Source organism: Triticum aestivum, chromosome 7B, assembly GCF_018294505.1.
Source record: "Triticum aestivum cultivar Chinese Spring chromosome 7B, IWGSC CS RefSeq v2.1, whole genome shotgun sequence".
NCBI classification, from domain to species: Eukaryota; Viridiplantae; Streptophyta; class Magnoliopsida; order Poales; family Poaceae; genus Triticum; species Triticum aestivum.
Genome location: NC_057813.1, coordinates 755456629 through 755479854, shown reverse-complemented (window position 1 = coordinate 755479854; position 23226 = coordinate 755456629). Strand labels below are relative to the sequence as shown.

The following is a 23226-nucleotide window of genomic DNA, read 5'->3' as shown; positions in this document are numbered from 1 at the left end:
TAGACGCTTGAACCCACCATCTACTAATGACGGTAATCATATCAGCGTACATGGTAACAGAAGTACTAGTACATTACGAGGCATTGCAGCAGTAAATCCATTACGAGGCCGTGCAGCAGTCAGTCCTCTGATCGTAAAATAAGGTGAACACATAGTAGTTGGTTTACTATGTTTTTTTTTGAGATTAGTTGGTTTACTATGTTAAAAGAATGTACGATTCTAGCCAACGCTTGGAAAAAGTAAGCGCCGGTGAACGGTTCCTCTAGTAATTGGTTTACTGTATGTCAGAAATACAATTACCATGTACGTGGCTAACGGCTGACATTGAATATTAGTTTTGTTTTATTTAAATGGAAAATGTACCTATGGTAACAGCGTTACCACTCTATGCATGAATCCTACTAGCTACAGTAGGTGCTAGTAATTGCATTACGATGTGGTAACTGCATTACGATGTGGTATGGCGGAAAATCACGTACTAGTGAGAATTAAAGAAGTCTAAATAAACATAAAATATTTTAAGCTTACGACTGATCTACTTTGGTTTATTATTTTTTGCGCAAAATTGGCCAAAGAATTTAATAACCTGATTACTATGTTCCCTTCACAAATTGCAACTACGTTTTATGAACACATTACTACGTGCAAATAGGCCTGAACAGGCATAGAAAATTTTACCATCCAATGGTGGAGAGTCGTAATGATTAGGGTCCGCTACTGTGTTCCATTAGTTTATTACAGTGAAGACATAGCAAATTTTACTATCCAACAGTGGAGAGCCGTAGTAATGATTAAAGTCCATTACCATGCCCCATTAGTTTTTTATGGTGAATTTCCAACCGGTAAGGAGGTGCGCGGAGCGGACTAATTAGAGTAGTATGTATCATTTTTTGAGTATGCTCATTTTTACGTACAAATACGTACATATTTTACAAATATAACAAAAACTATGGGCTCATATGCAATTTTTTCATGTAACTTACTTTGAAATATCTTAGATATAGTACATGAAAATATTTAAAATAATAAAATAGTATATATAGTACCATATGGTAGTATATGAGACATGTGGGGTAAGTACCACCGGATGGTAGGATGTATTTTCCCTATATATATATATATATATATATATACACACACACCATGGCTGACATTGGTGATTTGGTAACGAACTAGCAGTGATCAAAGGTTGGACCTTGGATGGGCTTTTGATTGATTCTTTCCATTGCAATGGTTGCCCATGTATCGCGTACCAATGTGGTTGATCCCTACTTGGCCTGCCCATTTTACCACATATGTACCAAAATACTTGTAGCTGGAGAAAACTAGTACAAGTTTCCCCAACTACAAATATTTCGGTATGGAGGGGTACTTGTTTGGCACCTTGAACGGTCTTGTTTGTTTGTGTGTGAAAATTGAATTTGTAGCAGCTAGCTAGCTAGCAGAAAGTCAAACATACGGATTCTACCCTTGACAGTGCGCCTTCTATCTTGCACCAGTTGGAGGAAAGTGAAAGGGGCGCGTCCTACCTGTCACGCCCCAATCACGAGTTAATGCAATCGTTGTCGACTTGACTCACATCTCTCACGTTTATATGCTGGAGGAGAACTAGCTCTTACTTTTCTTCAGGGTATATATCCTTGTCCTTGGTATCCGGTTATCTACTGGTTGGGACTGGGTTTATTTGTATGGCTGCCGGAGAAGCCGGGAAAGTGGGGCTGAGCAGAAGGAGGACAGATCTATGGTGGTGATCTGGTGTGGGGTGGGAGAAGGATCTGCATGGGGAGAGTGATATCTCGCATCTCTCTCGTAGTTTATACTCGACTGGTCAAGTATTGTCTATCATGAAATTAGACGGGTAGAAAATGACTATTTATCCTCACATGGCTCAATTAATTTCTAATATTTTCTCTGTCTTCTATGATTGCCACCGACATCTTCGTTTGCATCAAATTTAGCATCAGTTTTCAAGTTTTCAAGTATTTTAGTCTCCCATTTTTTTGGCGTATTGGTGTGGAACCCTCCCAAAGTTTCCAAGTATTTTAGTCTCCCATTTTTTGTAATATAGAAAGTCTCATGTTACATTTCTTCTGCAATCTTATTTATAGCTAGGATTGCAGTACATTCATGTTCGGTTTAGTACTCTTATGCGTTGGAATTGTCAAGGCAGCAATAATTGTTGTTCGTATGTGCACCTCTCGCTCATCCTCCTAGTTACTTCTCTCACACATAAAAAAATTGGTTCTTGTGCAACGCTGGGCGAAGCACGCGTCATGAGCGCGATGAGGGGGATTACCGGTGACCGCTAGCTACCTCCTAGCGGTGAGGTTGCCCTGCCCCAAGGAGGTGTACTGCTGCGGGAGTTCTGTGGTGTACTGCATGGTTGGCGACCACCGCCTGGTGTGCGGGGTGCCCTCGCGCGCCGTGCCTCTGCCCTGAGCCCGGCTACGGCTTCCTCGGCCTGTCGCCGGTGCTCCATGGCCACCTTGCCGAGCGACACCAGTGGCCCGTGACTGACATCGCCTACGGGTCCATGCTGGATTGGAGCTGGAGGTACAGGTGTAAGGTGTGGGTGCACACTCCCGTGGATGCGGACACCGACCACATGGACGCCAAGGTGAGGAGTTGCGTCGTCCCGGCATGGAGGCGGCCATGGACGCGGGCGGCAGGACAGGTACCTGCCAGTGTTGTCCGACATGCCGCCGTAGGAATGAGGGATCGTCCTCCGTCTCTGCATCAACAAGCAGGTCAAGGCAAGGAGCCCCCGTTCCTGGGGTTGATGATTAGCTGGTCAGTTCCGGTTATGTATCTAATCTACTACTCCCTCCGTAAAGAAATGTCAGAGCGTTTAGATTACTATTTTATTGATCTAAATGCTCTTATATTAGTTTACAGAGAGAGTACCTTATACGGTCTTGTTTGTTTGTGTGTGAAAACTGAATTTGTAGCAGCTAGCTAGCTAGCAGGAAGTCACACATACGGATTTTACCCTTGACAGTGCGCCTTCTATCTTGCACCAGTTGGAGGAAAGTGAAAGGGGCGCGTCCTACCTGTCACGCCCCAATCACGAGATAATGCAATCGTTGTCGACTTGACTCACATCTCTCACGTTTATATGGTGGAGGTCATGGTCGGCACATGAGTGATGAGGCAACACGTACGATAATGGCAGCACTGTCGGCTGTTTGGATAGGGTAGCTGAGGGCTGGGGGCTCCATGCATGGTCCATGCATGCATTCATGGGTAGCGAGGGAGTGGACGACAGCGGGTGGTGGCTCTTACCAGAAAAGATCGAGACGTGAGGATGGAGATGGGCTATACACTACTGGATGGAGATCTCACGGTCCGAAAAAATTGGGTATGGCTATACACTACTAGTGAAAGGGCCGAACCGATTTCTTCGGGTGTCACGCAGTGCAAGAGGACGGTGAAGATTCTGCTAGCCCGGTGCACTGAAGTGCAAATTAAGCTAGCCTTCTGGTAGCGCTCGCATTCATTTAGGACGTCGATGTGTCCTAGACCGGAACAACCAGCAACAGGAACAGCTTCACGTCCAGCCACCGCCGTGCATTACGGATCTGGAGCTGTCCTCTTGGTTAGCTTCCCCCCCTACAATGAGCTTTGTATCACAGGCTGGCAAACAAACAGCCCAAGACAGTAGATCTGAATTGCATAATTGATGGATGGATTAATCTGCACAACCTTTCGCTACCACGCCATCGACATATGCTTAATTCCCTCCAAGTTCTAATATTTTCCACTAAATGGAAGAAAAAGTATATATCAAACACATGGAAGAAAAGAGTCGGCGTCAAGTGCACTTAATTTTCTAAGATTAAAAGTATGAAATTAGCAATTATGGTCTACAATAAGTACATAAAAATAAGATCTTTTTTGCTTTGTGGTACTCATTCGTGTCACAATATATTTGCTGCTTTAGCTTCTTCTACTCTTTTTTTGTGAGCCAAGTTGACAACGATTGGATGGTGAACACCCTGGTTCGTGGGATCCAGCATGTCCCAAAGGTGATCCCGGGAGCTTGCAGGAGAGGCGTTACCAGAGGAGTGGCCCTCCATTTGAGCGGAAGCGGTAGGATTGGATCGAGAAGCAAAGGGGTTAATAATGAAAGAGCCATTCGATCCCGTGTGATACAATGAATGAGGGAGAAACGAGATACAAGCTGGCTAACAATAATCAGCGTTCGATAAAAGGTCGGCAATTGAGAGAAGCTTGCAAGAGCCCGAACTCCCAAGATCCAACCTCGTCGGAGGCGGAGAAGGAGCTCGCAATCCTTGGATTGGCGAGAGGAGGACGGAGCAAAATTCAGGTGTAATGGGAGAAGAAAATGCTTGAATAAGGTATTGCTTTCCCATTTAAAAATAGTAGAAGAAGATAAACCAACAAGTCTGATCTTGTTGTGAGACAAAGGAGTACCTCAAAGAAAAAAAAGATCTTATTTTTTTCCAAGAATTTGGCGGGAATTAAGCACTTATAAATGGCTGGTGTGGTAGTGAAGGTGTGAAAGATGCCACTGTACGTACCCACTAAGGCCCTTCAAATCATGTTATACATGAATTATGCCTAAAATAAGATATAGTGTTTTCGGTGGTTTATTTGCCAGCATGTGATATTGCCTCGATTTATCTCACACCTAGCAAGGTTCATTTCCCGTTAATGCTGGATCCTAGCTAGCAAGGTGCTGCTGCATAAGAAAAAAAAACATACCTATATTTATTTAATCAGAAGATCTTATCATGTTAAGGGTAGTAATTAATTTGCACGATCGGTTGTTGTCCTTTATTGAATGATATAACAGAACCATAAACATCCGTAAAAAAATTACAATATATTTATTTTTCTAATATTATCTTTATTTTTCCATAAAAATGAGACAAATACTGTGACATGAGGTATTTCAAATTACCCCATTTGGAAGTTCCGTTTGTGAGTTTTAATTGTAATATATTATTTATGCGTTTTAGGCATTTCTACAACAGATTGCAGTTAAAGTTCCACTGTTCCATAATTTGAGAACTTTATTAATCGACCGATGGGATCTCAAAACAAAAGCAAATATTCAAACATTGGATCAATTTCTGCAAAGCGTGCCGAGCTTAGAAAAGCTTACTTTGCAGAATTGTGAGGTACTTCAACTATGTCTACATTTAATACAATGCTTCATCACTTAATTGGCCTCCTACTTGACATCCTTTTATACGGTTTTATACTACCTAAAGTTCACAGATCGCTTCAAGAGGAGGACGGCAAGGGCCAAGTGGCGAAATGTTGCTCTCGAAAGCCAGAATCTTATGTCTTTCAAGTGTGATAATTTGGAAGTGATTGAAATCAAGCATTGCAAAGATGACAATATCGATGAGTTGTTTGAGCTCCTTATGGGCCTTTGGCAGAACCTAGGCAAGACCACCATCAAACTCACCAAAGTATAAAGGACTTGCCATCACTAGTAGAAAAGAGGGCTTTGGTCCAGGCCGATTTAGCCCATTAGTCCCAGTTCAATCCAGAACCGGGACTAATGGGGGCATTAGTCCCGGTTCGTGAGCCCAGGGGGCTGGCCGGGCCACGTGGGCCATTTGTCCCGGTTCGTCTGGACCTTTTAGTCCCGGTTGGTGCCACGAACCGGGACTAAAGGGTGCGATGCCCATTAGTACCGGTTCGTGGCACGAACCGGGACTAAAGGGTTAGACCTTTAGTCCCGGTTCGTGCCACGAACCGGTACTAATGGGGTTTGAGGCATTAGTACCGGTTCATGGCACGAACCGGTACTAAAGGTCACATTTTCAAACTCCACCCCGCCCCCCGGGATCGCCTTTTCAGTTTAAAAAAAATAAAAGAAAATGATGAAAATGTCAAAAAAATAATAAAAATAAGTTTCCCATGTGATATGTGGTCTAGCTGTTGGGAAAATTTGCAAATGTGAATTTTGACTTTATTTGCAAAATCTCTCTAGAATTTAGTAAAATGGGCATAACTTTTGCATACTGACTCGGATGAAAAAGTTTTTTATATGGAAAATCATCTACTCAAAAAGTTGCATCAAAGTTTAACCGGGGGGAACCCCGTTAAACATTTTCAAAATCCTCAAAAACCTAACAGAAAAAAAGTTACGGGGCTTTGAAGATCTAGAGTGGAAAAAATAAAAAAAAATTCAAACTGTGGTCAAACAATGGTCAAACTAATTATTCTAGAATATTAGTGTTACTAAATAATTATTTCAGTTATTTTGAAATTTGGTCAAATCTGGTCAAACTGTGGTCAAACTAATTATTCAAGAAATATTAGTGTGACTAAATAATTATTGTTTTTTAAAACAATAGTTTCAAACTCAAACAGTGAAATGCTCATGCAAAATTCCTGAGGGTTAATAGGATTGACATCTTACTACTGTCAGCAAAACAACAAGTGCAGACTTAGAAACGAGGGAGAATAGAACCCGGAAGTTAAGCGTGCTCAGGCTGGGGGAGTGGGAGGATGGGTGACCGTTCGGGAAGTTTGATGATTAGGAATGATGAGGGATGATTAGAGATTAGAGGATAAATTAAGCAGTGACGAGGGGTGATGATTAGAGATTAGAGGTTAAAATAATTCAGAAATTTGAAAATAAAAAATTCAAAAAAATTCAAAAAAAATTCCTTTAGTCCTGGTTGGTGTTACCAACCGGGACTAAAGGTGGAGCTCCACGTGGCCGCGACCTTTAGTCCCGGTTAAAGAACCGGGACTAAAGGCCCTTACGAACCGGGACTGATGCCCCCTTTTCTACTAGTGTTGGAAGGGTCCCAAAGATCAGCGCGCACCCCTGCTCGCTGCTCCTCACTCATTCCCACGAGATTAATGTAGAAGTCATAAATGTGATGAACAATGTCCGCCTGCGTCAGCAAAAGCCCCTGATCAGATTGCAGGCGGAGTATCGCACACCTACGCCTTCTCCCGTTGGCGTAGGCGTGGAAGTAGTTGGTGTCTGCGTCCCCTTTAAGGATCCACTTAAGGCCACGCCGGTGCCTCCAGTACTCCTCCTCTGCCCGCAACAAAGACTGCACCTGATTCTCCAACGCGTATCTGCGAGCCCATTCTTGTTCGGAAAAAGGCCGCGCGTCCGCCTGGAGGTTGAGGCTCGCAATCTCAGCAACGATGCCTTCCCTCAGTGATCGTTCCTGCCTGCCCAAGTTGGCCCCCCAACCCTTTAGGCTGGCCCGGAGGCGGCTTCCGGTCGCGATCCAGAAGTCCATTGGGCCTTGCTGGGGGCCAACCTGACTAACACTAGCAGTCCACTTCGCCCTGAAGATGGAGTCAAAGGGAGGGTTTTCAAACCAAGCCGTCTCAAAGAAAAACCGAGGGCTGCGCCTAATCCTGTCCTCCCCGAGGATAGGACAAGTGGCACGTGATCAGAACCAATCCTGTTTTCTGCAATGAGCAAACATAGAGGGTACATCAGTTCCCAATCAGGGGATATGAACACTCGATCGAGCACCGAGCGCACCGGGTCTAGCTGTTTGTTGGTTCACGTGTATCAAGCCCTAGACCTGGCCAGCTCCCGGATAGCCATGGATGCAATTGCATTGTTAAACATGGACACCCGTGCCCAGTTGATGTTACAATTGTTTTTGTCCGCACCCGAGCGGATTAGGTTAAAATCCCCCTACCACGAAAGGGATCAACGCTGAACTAATCGCGTGCACCTTCGCTTGCAATTCGCTCAGAAACTCAGCCGATCGGGCGTGATCCGCTGGGCCATAGACCTGAATCACCACCAGCTCCCTCTGAGACTGACGGTGGCGAATGTGGCCGGCAAGGAAGAAAGTACCCGCGTCCGAAGTGAGCACCTCGAAAACGGCTTGGTCAAAGCCAAGAAGCATTCCCCCAGAGTGCCCCAACGCTGCTAAATGCTTCCAAGAAAATCGTTCCAAGGGGTCGATGGCAAGCATCTCGTGATGACCAAAGTCTTGCTTGATAGTTTCCTGTAACGCTACAATATCTAATGACTCCCTACATATGTACTCTTTCAACTAGGTTCGATGGCCCGCGTGTCTGAACCCGCGAATATTCCAAAAGATGGCCCACATCTATAAGATCCTATTACGAAGGTGAATGCCCCGCGAGGACACTGCTTTGGCCACGCACCCCGCCTTGGGCCTGCCAGGCGAGGGAGGGGGGCAACCCCTGTTGCCAGCACCCCCTCATCGGGCCGAATCGCCTGTGCATGAGAGGCCCCTGCCCCCTGCACAGATTGATCCGCGCGCGCCACAACCGTTGCCACAATTGCCGCTTGCGCCTGCTCTGCTGCATTCAGTAGAGGAAGTAGCTCACGCGTGCCCCCAATGCACGACACGTCCACTCCACTCTCCTCCAACACCTCTACAAGATGATCATCAGAGAAAGTATTTAGAATCGTAAAGCGCGGAGGAGAGTTACCTGAGATCTCGAGATTCTTCTGGGCCTGAAGGAGCTGGGCCCTTTGCATCGCCGGAAGGCTCGCCTTGGCGCCCCTAGAGAGCGAGCTGGAGCGGATCGAAGCCGCGGCCACCGTCTTGGTTCTCCTGCCCTGCATGATCAGCGCCGCCGTGGCCACCTCTTGGAGCAGAGCGACACCGAGGGGCGGGGGCGGGGGGAAGCGAGGGCCATCACCGTCTGGCATGGCGCTGGTGGTGCACCCAGCGGCTCCATTGGACGGATGTCATCCGCGGCCGCCCTGCGCCCCGCCAGCTTCTTAGCCTGCCACACCGAGCCGCTCTTGCTGCCTCCCTGCCCGCCCGAGACCGGCGACCTGGCAAAGAAGGGCAGGAAGGAGCTGGCTGACAGCATCAGCGGCGTGCGCTCTTCGGCAGGCACGCCCGTGTCGCAAGGAAGCCGACATCCCCTGCCCTTCTTGTCGCCCGGCCAAAAAATCTTGTGTCCACTGTTCTTCTTCTTCCACATCAGCGGCACGCCCGTGTTGCCCGACCAGAAAATCTTGTGTCCTCTATTCTTCTTCTTTCACCTCCGTTCGAGTGAGAGGAGAGGTTGGCTCGTGATGCAGATAAACCCAAGAAGTCGAAGAATAATGGTGGAGGGCGTAAGAAGAGTTGAGCAGATTGTGGGGGACATCTTCCGAGGTTAGAACAACATAATGTTGATATTTCTTTTCTCTTTCTCTTTTTGCAATACAGGTTTTCCATAAGGTGGTCCGCAGCTGGGCCTAAACGAGATTCATGACTGGATGGTAGGTAGAGCTGTATGATTTGGCGGCATTCACTTTCTGTGCTCCTTTGTCCATTGGAAAATAATGTTGGTAGGTTTTGTCACAAGGTTGCCAGGAGCATAGCTAAATAGTATGGACACCGTCGTAGTGCAAATATGTTCTTCCAGGGCCCATCTCACTCTTTTGAAAAAAACTAGCTTGAGAGATCGAGAATGTCAAATGGATCATGCTTGCTGCATATTATTTTTTTACAATTTCTTTTCTCTTTCCTGTTGAAGAAAGTTGGCACATGTTAACCATTTTGTAGACCATGAACTAGCTCTTACTTTCTTCAGGGTATATATCCTTGTCCTTGGTATCCGGTTATCTACTGGTTGGGACTGGGTTTATTTGTATGGCTGCCGGAGAAGCCGGGAAAGTGGGGCTGAGCAGAAGGAGGACAGATCTATGGTGGTGATCTGGTGTGGGGTGGGAGAAGGATCTGCATGGGGAGAGTGATATCTCGCATCTCTCTCGTAGTTTATACTCGACTGGTCAAGTATTGTCTATCATGAAATTAGACGGGTAGAAAATGACTATTTATCCTCACATGGCTCAATTAATTTCTAATATTTTCTCTGTCTTCTATGATTGCCACCGACATCTTCGTTTGCATCAAATTTAGCATCAGTTTTCAAGTTTTCAAGTATTTTAGTCTCCCATTTTTTTGGCGTATTGGTGTGGAACCCTCCCAAAGTTTCCAAGTATTTTAGTCTCCCATTTTTTGTAATATAGAAAGTCTCATGTTACATTTCTTCTGCAATCTTATTTATAGCTAGGATTGCAGTACATGCATGTTCGGTTTAGTACTCTTATGCGTTGGAATTGTCAAGGCAGCAATAATTGTTGTTCGTATGTGCACCTCTCGCTCATCCTCCTAGTTACTTCTCTCACACATAAAAAATTGGTTCTTGTGCAACGCTGGGCGAAGCACGCGTCATGAGCGCGATGAGGGGGATTACCGGTGACCGCTAGCTACCTCCTAGCGGTGAGGTTGCCCTGCCCCAAGGAGGTGTACTGCTGCGGGAGTTCTGTGGTGTACTGCATGGTTGGCGACCACCGCCTGGTGTGCGGGGTGCCCTCGCGCGCCGTGCCTCTGCCCTGAGCCCGGCTACGGCTTCCTCGGCCTGTCGCCGGTGCTCCATGGCCACCTTGCCGAGCGACACCAGTGGCCCGTGACTGACATCGCCTACGGGTCCATGCTGGATTGGAGCTGGAGGTACAGGTGTAAGGTGTGGGTGCACACTCCCGTGGATGCGGACACCGACCACATGGACGCCAAGGTGAGGAGTTGCGTCGTCCCGGCATGGAGGCGGCCATGGACGCGGGCGGCAGGACAGGTACCTGCCAGTGTTGTCCGACATGCCGCCGTAGGAATGAGGGATCGTCCTCCGTCTCTGCATCAACAAGCAGGTCAAGGCAAGGAGCCCCCGTTCCTGGGGTTGATGATTAGCTGGTCAGTTCCGGTTATGTATCTAATCTACTACTCCCTCCGTAAAGAAATGTCAGAGCGTTTAGATTACTATTTTATTGATCTAAATGCTCTTATATTAGTTTACAGAGAGAGTACCTTATACGGTCTTGTTTGTTTGTGTGTGAAAACTGAATTTGTAGCAGCTAGCTAGCTAGCAGGAAGTCACACATACGGATTTTACCCTTGACAGTGCGCCTTCTATCTTGCACCAGTTGGAGGAAAGTGAAAGGGGCGCGTCCTACCTGTCACGCCCCAATCACGAGATAATGCAATCGTTGTCGACTTGACTCACATCTCTCACGTTTATATGGTGGAGGTCATGGTCGGCACATGAGTGATGAGGCAACACGTACGATAATGGCAGCACTGTCGGCTGTTTGGATAGGGTAGCTGAGGGCTGGGGGCTCCATGCATGGTCCATGCATGCATTCATGGGTAGCGAGGGAGTGGACGACAGCGGGTGGTGGCTCTTACCAGAAAAGATCGAGACGTGAGGATGGAGATGGGCTATACACTACTGGATGGAGATCTCACGGTCCGAAAAAATTGGGTATGGCTATACACTACTAGTGAAAGGGCCGAACCGATTTCTTCGGGTGTCACGCAGTGCAAGAGGACGGTGAAGATTCTGCTAGCCCGGTGCACTGAAGTGCAAATTAAGCTAGCCTTCTGGTAGCGCTCGCATTCATTTAGGACGTCGATGTGTCCTAGACCGGAACAACCAGCAACAGGAACAGCTTCACGTCCAGCCACCGCCGTGCATTACGGATCTGGAGCTGTCCTCTTGGTTAGCTTCCCCCCCTACAATGAGCTTTGTATCACAGGCTGGCAAACAAACAGCCCAAGACAGTAGATCTGAATTGCATAATTGATGGATGGATTAATCTGCACAACCTTTCGCTACCACGCCATCGACATATGCTTAATTCCCTCCAAGTTCTAATATTTTCCACTAAATGGAAGAAAAAGTATATATCAAACACATGGAAGAAAAGAGTCGGCGTCAAGTGCACTTAATTTTCTAAGATTAAAAGTATGAAATTAGCAATTATGGTCTACAATAAGTACATAAAAATAAGATCTTTTTTGCTTTGTGGTACTCATTCGTGTCACAATATATTTGCTGCTTTAGCTTCTTCTACTCTTTTTTTGTGAGCCAAGTTGACAACGATTGGATGGTGAACACCCTGGTTCGTGGGATCCAGCATGTCCCAAAGGTGATCCCGGGAGCTTGCAGGAGAGGCGTTACCAGAGGAGTGGCCCTCCATTTGAGCGGAAGCGGTAGGATTGGATCGAGAAGCAAAGGGGTTAATAATGAAAGAGCCATTCGATCCCGTGTGATACAATGAATGAGGGAGAAACGAGATACAAGCTGGCTAACAATAATCAGCGTTCGATAAAAGGTCGGCAATTGAGAGAAGCTTGCAAGAGCCCGAACTCCCAAGATCCAACCTCGTCGGAGGCGGAGAAGGAGCTCGCAATCCTTGGATTGGCGAGAGGAGGACGGAGCAAAATTCAGGTGTAATGGGAGAAGAAAATGCTTGAATAAGGTATTGCTTTCCCATTTAAAAATAGTAGAAGAAGATAAACCAACAAGTCTGATCTTGTTGTGAGACAAAGGAGTACCTCAAAGAAAAAAAAGATCTTATTTTTTTCCAAGAATTTGGCGGGAATTAAGCACTTATAAATGGCTGGTGTGGTAGTGAAGGTGTGAAAGATGCCACTGTACGTACCCACCAAGGCCCTTCAAATCATGTTATACATGAATTATGCCTAAAATAAGATATAGTGTTTTCGGTGGTTTATTTGCCAGCATGTGATATTGCCTCGATTTATCTCACACCTAGCAAGGTTCATTTCCCGTTAATGCTGGATCCTAGCTAGCAAGGTGCTGCTGCATAAGAAAAAAAACATACCTATATTTATTTAATCAGAAGATCTTATCATGTTAAGGGTAGTAATTAATTTGCACGATCGGTTGTTGTCCTTTATTGAATGATATAACAGAACCATAAACATCCGTAAAAAAATTACAATATATTTATTTTTCTAATATTATCTTTATTTTTCCATAAAAATGAGACAAATACTGTGACATGAGGTATTTCAAATTACCCCATTTGGAAGTTCCGTTTGTGAGTTTTAATTGTAATATATTATTTATGCGTTTTAGGCATTTCTACAACAGATTGCAGTTAAAGTTCCACTGTTCCATAATTTGAGAACTTTATTAATCGACCGATGGGATCTCAAAACAAAAGCAAATATTCAAACATTGGATCAATTTCTGCAAAGCGTGCCGAGCTTAGAAAAGCTTACTTTGCAGAATTGTGAGGTACTTCAACTATGTCTACATTTAATACAATGCTTCATCACTTAATTGGCCTCCTACTTGACATCCTTTTATACGGTTTTATACTACCTAAAGTTCACAGATCGCTTCAAGAGGAGGACGGCAAGGGCCAAGTGGCGAAATGTTGCTCTCGAAAGCCAGAATCTTATGTCTTTCAAGTGTGATAATTTGGAAGTGATTGAAATCAAGCATTGCAAAGATGACAATATCGATGAGTTGTTTGAGCTCCTTATGGGCCTTTGGCAGAACCTAGGCAAGACCACCATCAAACTCACCAAAGTATAAAGGACTTGCCATCACTAGTAGAAAAGAGGGCTTTGGTCCAGGCCGATTTAGCCCATTAGTCCCAGTTCAATCCAGAACCGGGACTAATGGGGGCATTAGTCCCGGTTCGTGAGCCCAGGGGGCTGGCCGGGCCACGTGGGCCATTTGTCCCGGTTCGTCTGGACCTTTTAGTCCCGGTTGGTGCCACGAACCGGGACTAAAGGGTGCGATGCCCATTAGTACCGGTTCGTGGCACGAACCGGGACTAAAGGGTTAGACCTTTAGTCCCGGTTCGTGCCACGAACCGGGACTAATGGGGTTTGAGGCATTAGTACCGGTTCATGGCACGAACCGGTACTAAAGGTCACATTTTCAAACTCCACCCCGCCCCCCGGGATCGCCTTTTCAGTTTAAAAAAAATAAAAGAAAATGATGAAAATGTCAAAAAAATAATAAAAATAAGTTTCCCATGTGATATGTGGTCTAGCTGTTGGGAAAATTTGCAAATGTGAATTTTGACTTTATTTGCAAAATCTCTCTAGAATTTAGTAAAATGGGCATAACTTTTGCATACTGACTCGGATGAAAAAGTTTTTTATATGGAAAATCATCTACTCAAAAAGTTGCATCAAAGTTTAACCGGGGGGGAACCCCGTTAAACATTTTCAAAATCCTCAAAAACCTAACAGAAAAAAAGTTACGGGGCTTTGAAGATCTAGAGTGGAAAAAATAAAAAAAATTCAAACTGTGGTCAAACAATGGTCAAACTAATTATTCTAGAATATTAGTGTTACTAAATAATTATTTCAGTTATTTTGAAATTTGGTCAAATCTGGTCAAACTGTGGTCAAACTAATTATTCAAGAAATATTAGTGTGACTAAATAATTATTGTTTTTTAAAACAATAGTTTCAAACTCAAACAGTGAAATGCTCATGCAAAATTCCTGAGGGTTAATAGGATTGACATCTTACTACTGTCAGCAAAACAACAAGTGCAGACTTAGAAACGAGGGAGAATAGAACCCGAAGTTAAGCGTGCTCAGGCTGGGGGAGTGGGAGGATGGGTGACCGTTCGGGAAGTTTGATGATTAGGAATGATGAGGGATGATTAGAGATTAGAGGATAAATTAAGCAGTGACGAGGGGTGATGATTAGAGATTAGAGGTTAAAATAATTCAGAAATTTGAAAATAAAAAAATTCAAAAAAATTCAAAAAAAATTCCTTTAGTCCTGGTTGGTGTTACCAACCGGGACTAAAGGTGGAGCTCCACGTGGCCGCGACCTTTAGTCCCGGTTAAAGAACCGGGACTAAAGGCCCTTACGAACCGGGACTGATGCCCCCTTTTCTACTAGTGTTGGAAGGGTCCCAAAGATCAGCGCGCACCCCTGCTCGCTGCTCCTCACTCATTCCCACGAGATTAATGTAGAAGTCATAAATGTGATGAACAATGTCCGCCTGCGTCAGCAAAAGCCCCTGATCAGATTGCAGGCGGAGTATCGCACACCTACGCCTTCTCCCGTTGGCGTAGGCGTGGAAGTAGTTGGTGTCTGCGTCCCCTTTAAGGATCCACTTAAGGCCACGCCGGTGCCTCCAGTACTCCTCCTCTGCCCGCAACAAAGACTGCACCTGATTCTCCAACGCGTATCTGCGAGCCCATTCTTGTTCGGAAAAAGGCCGCGCGTCCGCCTGGAGGTTGAGGCTCGCAATCTCAGCAACGATGCCTTCCCTCAGCGATCGTTCCTGCCTGCCCAAGTTGGCCCCCCAACCCTTTAGGCTGGCCCGGAGGCGGCTTCCGGTCGCGATCCAGAAGTCCATTGGGCCTTGCTGGGGGCCAACCTGACTAACACTAGCAGTCCACTTCGCCCTGAAGATGGAGTCAAAGGGAGGGTTTTCAAACCAAGCCGTCTCAAAGAAAAACCGAGGGCTGCGCCTAATCCTGTCCTCCCCCGAGGATAGGACAAGTGGCACGTGATCAGAACCAATCCTGTTTTCTGCAATGAGCAAACATAGAGGGTACATCAGTTCCCAATCAGGGGATATGAACACTCGATCGAGCACCGAGCGCACCGGGTCTAGCTGTTTGTTGGTTCACGTGTATCAAGCCCTAGACCTGGCCAGCTCCCGGATAGCCATGGATGCAATTGCATTGTTAAACATGGACACCCGTGCCCAGTTGATGTTACAATTGTTTTTGTCCGCACCCGAGCGGATTAGGTTAAAATCCCCCTACCACGAAAGGGATCAACGCTGAACTAATCGCGTGCACCTTCGCTTGCAATTCGCTCAGAAACTCAGCCGATCGGGCGTGATCCGCTGGGCCATAGACCTGAATCACCACCAGCTCCCTCTGAGACTGACGGTGGCGAATGTGGCCGGCAAGGAAGAAAGTACCCGCGTCCGAAGTGAGCACCTCGAAAACGGCTTGGTCAAAGCCAAGAAGCATTCCCCCAGAGTGCCCCAACGCTGCTAAATGCTTCCAAGAAAATCGTTCCAAGGGGTCGATGGCAAGCATCTCGTGATGACCAAAGTCTTGCTTGATAGTTTCCTGTAACGCTACAATATCTACTGACTCCCTACATATGTACTCTTTCAACTAGGTTCGATGGCCCGCGTGTCTGAACCCGCGAATATTCCAAAGATGGCCCACATCTATAAGATCCTATTACGAAGGTGAATGCCCCGCGAGGACACTGCTTTGGCCACGCACCCCGCCTTGGGCCTGCCAGGCGAGGGAGGGGGGCAACCCCTGTTGCCAGCACCCCCTCATCGGGCCGAATCGCCTGTGCATGAGAGGCCCCTGCCCCCTGCACAGATTGATCCGCGCGCGCCACAACCGTTGCCACAATTGCCGCTTGCGCCTGCTCTGCTGCATTCAGTAGAGGAAGTAGCTCACGCGTGCCCCCAATGCACGACACGTCCACTCCACTCTCCTCCAACACCTCTACAAGATGATCATCAGAGAAAGTATTTAGAATCGTAAAGCGCGGAGGAGAGTTACCTGAGATCTCGAGATTCTTCTGGGCCTGAAGGAGCTGGGCCCTTTGCATCGCCGGAAGGCTCGCCTTGGCGCCCCTAGAGCGCGAGCTGGAGCGGATCGAAGCCGCGGCCACCGTCTTGGTTCTCTTGCCCTGCATGATCAGCGCCGCCGTGGCCACCTCTTGGAGCAGAGCGACACCGAGGGGCGGGGGCGGGGGGAAGCGAGGGCCATCACCGTCTGGCATGGCGCTGGTGGTGCACCCAGCGGCTCCATTGGACGGATGTCATCCGCGGCCGCCCTGCGCCCCGCCAGCTTCTTAGCCTGCCACACCGAGCCGCTCTTGCTGCCTCCCTGCCCGCCCGAGACCGGCGACCTGGCAAAGAAGGGCAGGAAGGAGCTGGCTGACAGCATCAGCGGCGTGCGCTCTTCGGCAGGCACGCCCGTGTCGCAGGAAGCCGACATCCCCTGCCCTTCTTGTCGCCCGGCCAAAAAATCTTGTGTCCACTGTTCTTCTTCTTCCACATCAGCGGCACGCCCGTGTCGCCCGACCAGAAAATCTTGTGTCCTCTATTCTTCTTCTTTCACCTCCGTTCGAGTGAGAGGAGAGGTTGGCTCGTGATGCAGATAAACCCAAGAAGTCGAAGAATAATGGTGGAGGGCGTAAGAAGAGTTGAGCAGATTGTGGGGGACATCTTCCGAGGTTAGAACAACATAATGTTGATATTTCTTTTCTCTTTCTCTTTTTGCAATACAGGTTTTCCATAAGGTGGTCCGCAGCTGGGCCTAAACGAGATTCATGACTGGATGGTAGGTAGAGCTGTATGATTTGGCGGCATTCACTTTCTGTGCTCCTTTGTCCATTGGAAAATAATGTTGGTAGGTTTTGTCACAAGGTTGCCAGGAGCATAGCTAAATAGTATGGACACCGTCGTAGTGCAAATATGTTCTTCCAGGGCCCATCTCACTCTTTTGAAAAAAACTAGCTTGAGAGATCGAGAATGTCAAATGGATCATGCTTGCTGCATATTATTTTTTTACAATTTCTTTTCTCTTTCCTGTTGAAGAAAGTTGGCACATGTTAACCATTTTGTAGACCATGAACTAGCTCTTACTTTTCTTCAGGGTATATATCCTTGTCCTTGGTATCCAGTTATCTACTGGTTGGGACTGGGTTTATTTGTATGGCTGCCGGAGAAGCCGGGAAAGTGGGGCTGAGCAGAAGGAGGACAGATCTATGGTGGTGATCTGGTGTGGGGTGGGAGAAGGATCTGCATGGGGAGAGTGATATCTCGCATCTCTCTCGTAGTTTATACTCGACTGGTCAAGTATTGTCTATCATGAAATTAGACGGGTAGAAAATGACTATTTATCCTCACATGGCTCAATTAATTTCTAATATTTTCTCTGTCTTCTATGATTGCCACCGACATCTTCATTTGCATCAAATTTAGCATCAGTTTTCAAGTTTTCAAGTATTTTAGTCTCCCATTTTTTTGGCGTATTGGTGTGGAACCCTCCCAAAGTTTCCAAGTATTTTAGTCTCCCATTTTTTGTAATATAGAAAGTCTCATGTTACATTTCTTCTGCAATCTTATTTATAGCTAGGATTGCAGTACATGCATGTTCGGTTTAGTACTCTCATGCGTTGGAATTGTCAAGGCAGCAATAATTGCTGTTCGTATGTGCACCTCTCGCTCATCCTCCTAGTTACTTCTCTCACACATAAAAAAATTGGTTCTTGTGCAACGCTGGGCGAAGCACGCGTCATGAGCGCGATGAGGGGGATTACCGGTGACCGCTAGCTACCTCCTAGCGGTGAGGTTGCCCTGCCCCAAGGAGGTGTACTGCTGCGGGAGTTCTGTGGTGTACTGCATGGTTGGCGACCACCGCCTGGTGTGCGGGGTGCCCTCGCGCGCCGTGCCTCTGCCCTGAGCCCGGCTACGGCTTCCTCGGCCTGTCGCCGGTGCTCCATGGCCACCTTGCCGAGCGACACCAGTGGCCCGTGACTGACATCGCCTACGGGTCCATGCTGGATTGGAGCTGGAGGTACAGGTGTAAGGTGTGGGTGCACACTCCCGTGGACGCGGACACCGACCACATGGACGCCAAGGTGAGGAGTTGCGTCGTCCCGGCATGGAGGCGGCCATGGACGCGGGCGGCAGGACAGGTACCTGCCAGTGTTGTCCGACATGCCGCCGTAGGAATGAGGGATCGTCCTCCGTCTCTGCATCAACAAGCAGGTCAAGGCAAGGAGCCCCCGTTCCTGGGGTTGATGATTAGCTGGTCAGTTCCGGTTATGTATCTAATCTACTACTCCCTCCGTAAAGAAATGTAAGAGCGTTTAGATTACTATTTTATTGATCTAAATGCTCTTATATTAGTTTACAGAGAGAGTACCTTATACGGTCTTGTTTGTTTGTGTGTGAAAACTGAATTTGTAGCAGCTAGCTAGCTAGCAGGAAGTCACACATACGGATTTTACCCTTGACAGTGCGCCTTCTATCTTGCACCAGTTGGAGGAAAGTGAAAGGGGCGCGTCCTACCTGTCACGCCCCAATCACGAGTTAATGCAATCGTTGTCGACTTGACTCACATCTCTCACGTTTATATGGTGGAGGTCATGGTCGGCACATGAGTGATGAGGCAACACGTACGATAATGGCAGCACTGTCGGCTGTTTGGATAGGGTAGCTGAGGGCTGGGGGCTCCATGCATGGTCCATGCATGCATTCATGAGTAGCGGCTCTTACCAGAAAAGATGGGAGGGTTGGGTGGGGGTGAGTTTAATTAGACAGAAAGAAGTGCATATGTAGTAGAATGAAGGAACAAGATGGGCTATCCACTATTGGATGGAGATCTAATGGTCCGAAAAAATTGGGTATGGGGAGGAAAAAAATGTTCAGGTGTTGTATATAGACATGTCTTTTACAATACTTGCTGTTTTACCATTCAAAGGCAACTGACCATGTTTTTCCATCCTACCCATATACTTAATAAATGCACTTTTAAGAGTACACGGATTTTGTCTTACAAAGAATATCCTTTTAGCTCTAGTGAAGCTCATCTAATTAGAGAAACACTTACACCAGTAATAAAAAGTATATAGCGAAAGGTTCTCTAACCTAGTGGTTAGAGCACTTGACTGGCATCAAGCAAACCCCACTGACTGTTGTCCTCTTGGTTTATTTTTTCTCTCAATAGAGTGGATTTTATTGGCTCTAAATGGAGCATCAAGAGGATACACTCATAATGAACACACACCCGGCCTCTGCATAACTAGGATGTACACATTTAATATGAACACACGCAAGCAAAAAACACGCCAACAAATAGCAAAGTCATATAAGACAAAAGCTATGCGTGGGGAGGAGAAAAAAAAGAAAGCGATCAGATCCACGATCAATAAACTACAACAATGACAATATCTGCACCAACCATCTCATGACACCACATGAACGAGGAAGTTCTTCAACATCAACGCCTTCAGAAAGGGAGCGATGCTCAAGCGCCCGCCATCACCGGATCCAACCACCTAAGGCCAGAATCTATGTTTTCAAGCTGAAGAACCATTCTAAGCATATCTGAATAATGCCTTCAACAAGATAACAACGTAAATACATCATCATTGCCAGGTATAACCAACTCGGGTCAGACCTAGTCTTTCACCCCGGAGCTCAACCCCGGGTGCTCAAATAGCAACATCATCGACGTTAGCCATGTGTTGTCGCCACAATTTTTCCTCGATCCCAGCAGCTACATGTGATGGGTCGCCGCCGCTGCTGCACAATCTTCCCTTTTAGGGTACATCAAGTTATTTTGGACCGTTTATTTTTCTGATCTAGTGGCCTGGATTTGCTAATACTACACCAGAAAACGGGTAGTATATTCAGGTGTTAGGGGCACATTGGGCAATTCACTAGATTTGGATGTACTTGAATTTGGGCACGCGACCTCACATCAATGGCGTTGGCTAGCACCAGCAAACAAATACCATCATTTCATTGATAGTAAATGACTCAGCCCAGAGTTGCGGCGTGTTTGCGACCTATTATATTATTCTGAATCGCTATCGTAAAAAATCTCTTTGTATTTCATCGCCAAAGCAAACCACCGGGTCTAGAGAAAGAAACCCTCACAAGAACCTTCCGATGGCCCCTTCAAATCATAGCGAGGTCACCGACGTGCTAAACAGACCCACTGCAACAGCAACAGCTTCACGTCCAGCCACCGCCCTCTGGTCTACAACAAGTACATATATAAAAATAAGATCTTTTGGCTTTCTGGTACTCCTTCGTGTCACCATATATTTGCTGCTTTAGCTTCTTCTATTTTTTTGTGACCCAAGTTGACAACGATTGGATGGTGAACACCCTGGTTCGCGGGATCCAGCATGTCCCAAAGGTGACCCCGGGATCTTGCAGGAGAGGTGTTACCCGAGGAGTGTCCCTCCATTGGAGCGGAAGCGGTAGGATCGGATCGAGAAGCAAAGGGGTTAATAATGAAAGAGCCATTCAATCCAGCGTGATACAATGAATGAGGCGGAAACGAGATACAAGCCGGCTAACCGTAATCGGCGTTCGATAAAAGTTCGGCAATGGAGAGAAGCTTGCAAGAGCCCGAACTCCCAAGATCCAACCTCGTCGGAGGCAGAGAAGGAGCTCGCAATCCTTGGATTGGCAAGAGGAGGACGGAGCAAAATTCAGTTTTAATGGGAGAAGAAAATGCTTGAATAGGGTATTGCTTTCCCATTTAAAAATAGTAGAAGAAGATAAACCAACAAGTCTGATCTTGTTGTGAGACAAAGGAGTACCTCAAAGAAAAAAGTCCTTCTTATCCATGAATTATGCCTAAAAGGAGATATAGTGTTTTCCGCGGTTTATTTGCCAGCATGTGATATGAGGCTCACTCTAGACGTCTATGGAAAAAGACAGCACACCAAGACCAAGAGGAGGACGTCAATTAGTACTGAGAGCTATCGCCGGGCCCCTATATATAAATGGCCGTACCCAAAGGTAGCTAAACCTAACCATCATCCATATCGGACATGGCTTTCAAGTCTATGGAAAAAGACAGCACACCAATTGCAAGAGGAGGACGTCAATTAGTAGTGAGATCTATTGATCGCCGGGCCTCTATAAATGGCTGTACCCAAAGGTAGCTAAACATCGTCCATATCGGACATGGCTTTCATGCGCTCGTCGTCCTCATCCATGGCTCTGGCTCTGCTGCCGCTACTGGTGGCAGCCGCATTCTTCATCCCCTCCATGGCTTCATCAGCTTCAGGTACCCTGGACCATGGCTTGGATGGTGAGGCACTGCTGATGCTGGGGAGGTTCCATGGGTGGATGGCGGCGCACGGTCGGTCGTACGCCACCGTGGAGGAGAAGCTGCACCGGTTTGAGGTGTACCGGAGCAACATGGAGTTCATCGAGGCGGCGAATCGGGACAGCCGGATGAGCTACAGCCTCGGCGAGACCCCGTTCACCGACCTCACCCACGACGAGTTCATGGCCATGTACAGCAGCAACGACGAGTCGTCATGGGAGTCGGAGGAGATGACGGTGATCACAACTCGCGCTGGCCCCGTCCACGAGGGCACCGCCGCCGTCGAAGAGCCACCTCGTCATACCAATACCAATCTGACGGCGGTGGTGCCTGCGAGCGTCGATTGGAGGGAGAAAGGCGTCGTCACAGCAGCCAAGTATCAAGGGGAATCCTGTTGTAAGTAACATCCATCCAAAATAAATCATGCATGCATGCGATGCGAGTTGTCGTACGTCGTCTACTCTATTATATTGATGCAATTAGCTAAGTGTGTGGTCATCTAACGTACGTACGTGTCCGCGCGTGCAGCGTCTTGCTGGGCGTTCACGTCGGTGGCGACGATGGAGAGCGCGCATGCGATCAGCACGGGCGGATCGCCACCGGTGCTGTCGGAGCAGCAGCTGGTGGACTGTCGGATTAACGGCTGCGGCAACAGTTGGATGGACAAGGCCTTCGAGTGGGTGATCCAGAACGGTGGCATCACCACGGAGGCGGCCTACCCCTACACCGGCAAGGTGGGCACGTGCCAAAGGGCCAAGCCGGTCGCGGTGAAGCTCAGAGGCTACAAGAAGATTTCACCACCCGGTGACGAGGCGGCGCTGATGGCGGCCGTGGCGCAGCAGCCCGTCGCCGCATCCTTCGACTACAGTGACCCCTGCTTCCAGCACTACATCCGCGGCGTGTACAACGCCGGTTGCTCCAGGTCGGGCGTGTACAACAAAGGGGCGTGCGGGACAACGCAGAACCACGCGCTGGCCATCGTCGGGTACGGGACCAAGCCTGACGGGACCAAGTACTGGATTGGCAAGAACTCGTGGACTGACCAGTGGGGCGACAAAGGCTTCGTCTATTTCCTTAGGGACTCGCCACCCTTGGGCTTGTGCGGCATTGCCAAGTACCCGCTTTACCCTATCATCTGATGATCCAGCCGCCGTGCACCTCCATCATCTTTGTGTGACTCCGTGCATCTCTACTTATATTATATATATGTAATGAATAATTGCACGGTACCTAGCTATTCAATTGTCTACTCCATGTCTATGCTATGCATGTAAAGGTTCGGGTGCTACACATGCATCCTTGCCTATAATAAATAAACAATCGTTTTGTTTTTTGTAGATTCATAGCTTTTGCTATGCACCTGACCTATATAATACATTATGTTTTACTATGTACGTATCTAAATAAAAAAATTAAAACGACTTGCAATTTGGGGTGGAGGAAGTATCTCCCTTCTGTTTTATTTATTTAAGTTGTAAAATACACCAGCGGTACATGAACTAGGGAGTGTCATCCAGGTCTCTCATCTCCTGAAATGCACATTGGAGTCCCTAAACTTGCTAATTGGTTCGCGTGACACTCAAATCTCCATAACCCAC

At 47.2% G+C, this 23226-nt stretch overlaps 1 protein-coding gene across 1 annotated transcript; it reads left to right on the top strand.

The window, feature by feature from the left end:
- Positions 1–21456: 21456 nt before the first annotated feature.
- On the top strand, positions 21457–22965 carry LOC123160185 (ervatamin-B-like). Its single transcript, XM_044577994.1, has 2 exons — positions 21457–22024; positions 22157–22965. The coding sequence occupies exons 1-2, from the start codon at positions 21484–21486 to the stop codon at positions 22765–22767; spliced, it is 1152 nt and encodes a 383-aa protein (XP_044433929.1). The 5' UTR covers positions 21457–21483; the 3' UTR covers positions 22768–22965.
- Positions 22966–23226: the final 261 nt, after the last annotated feature.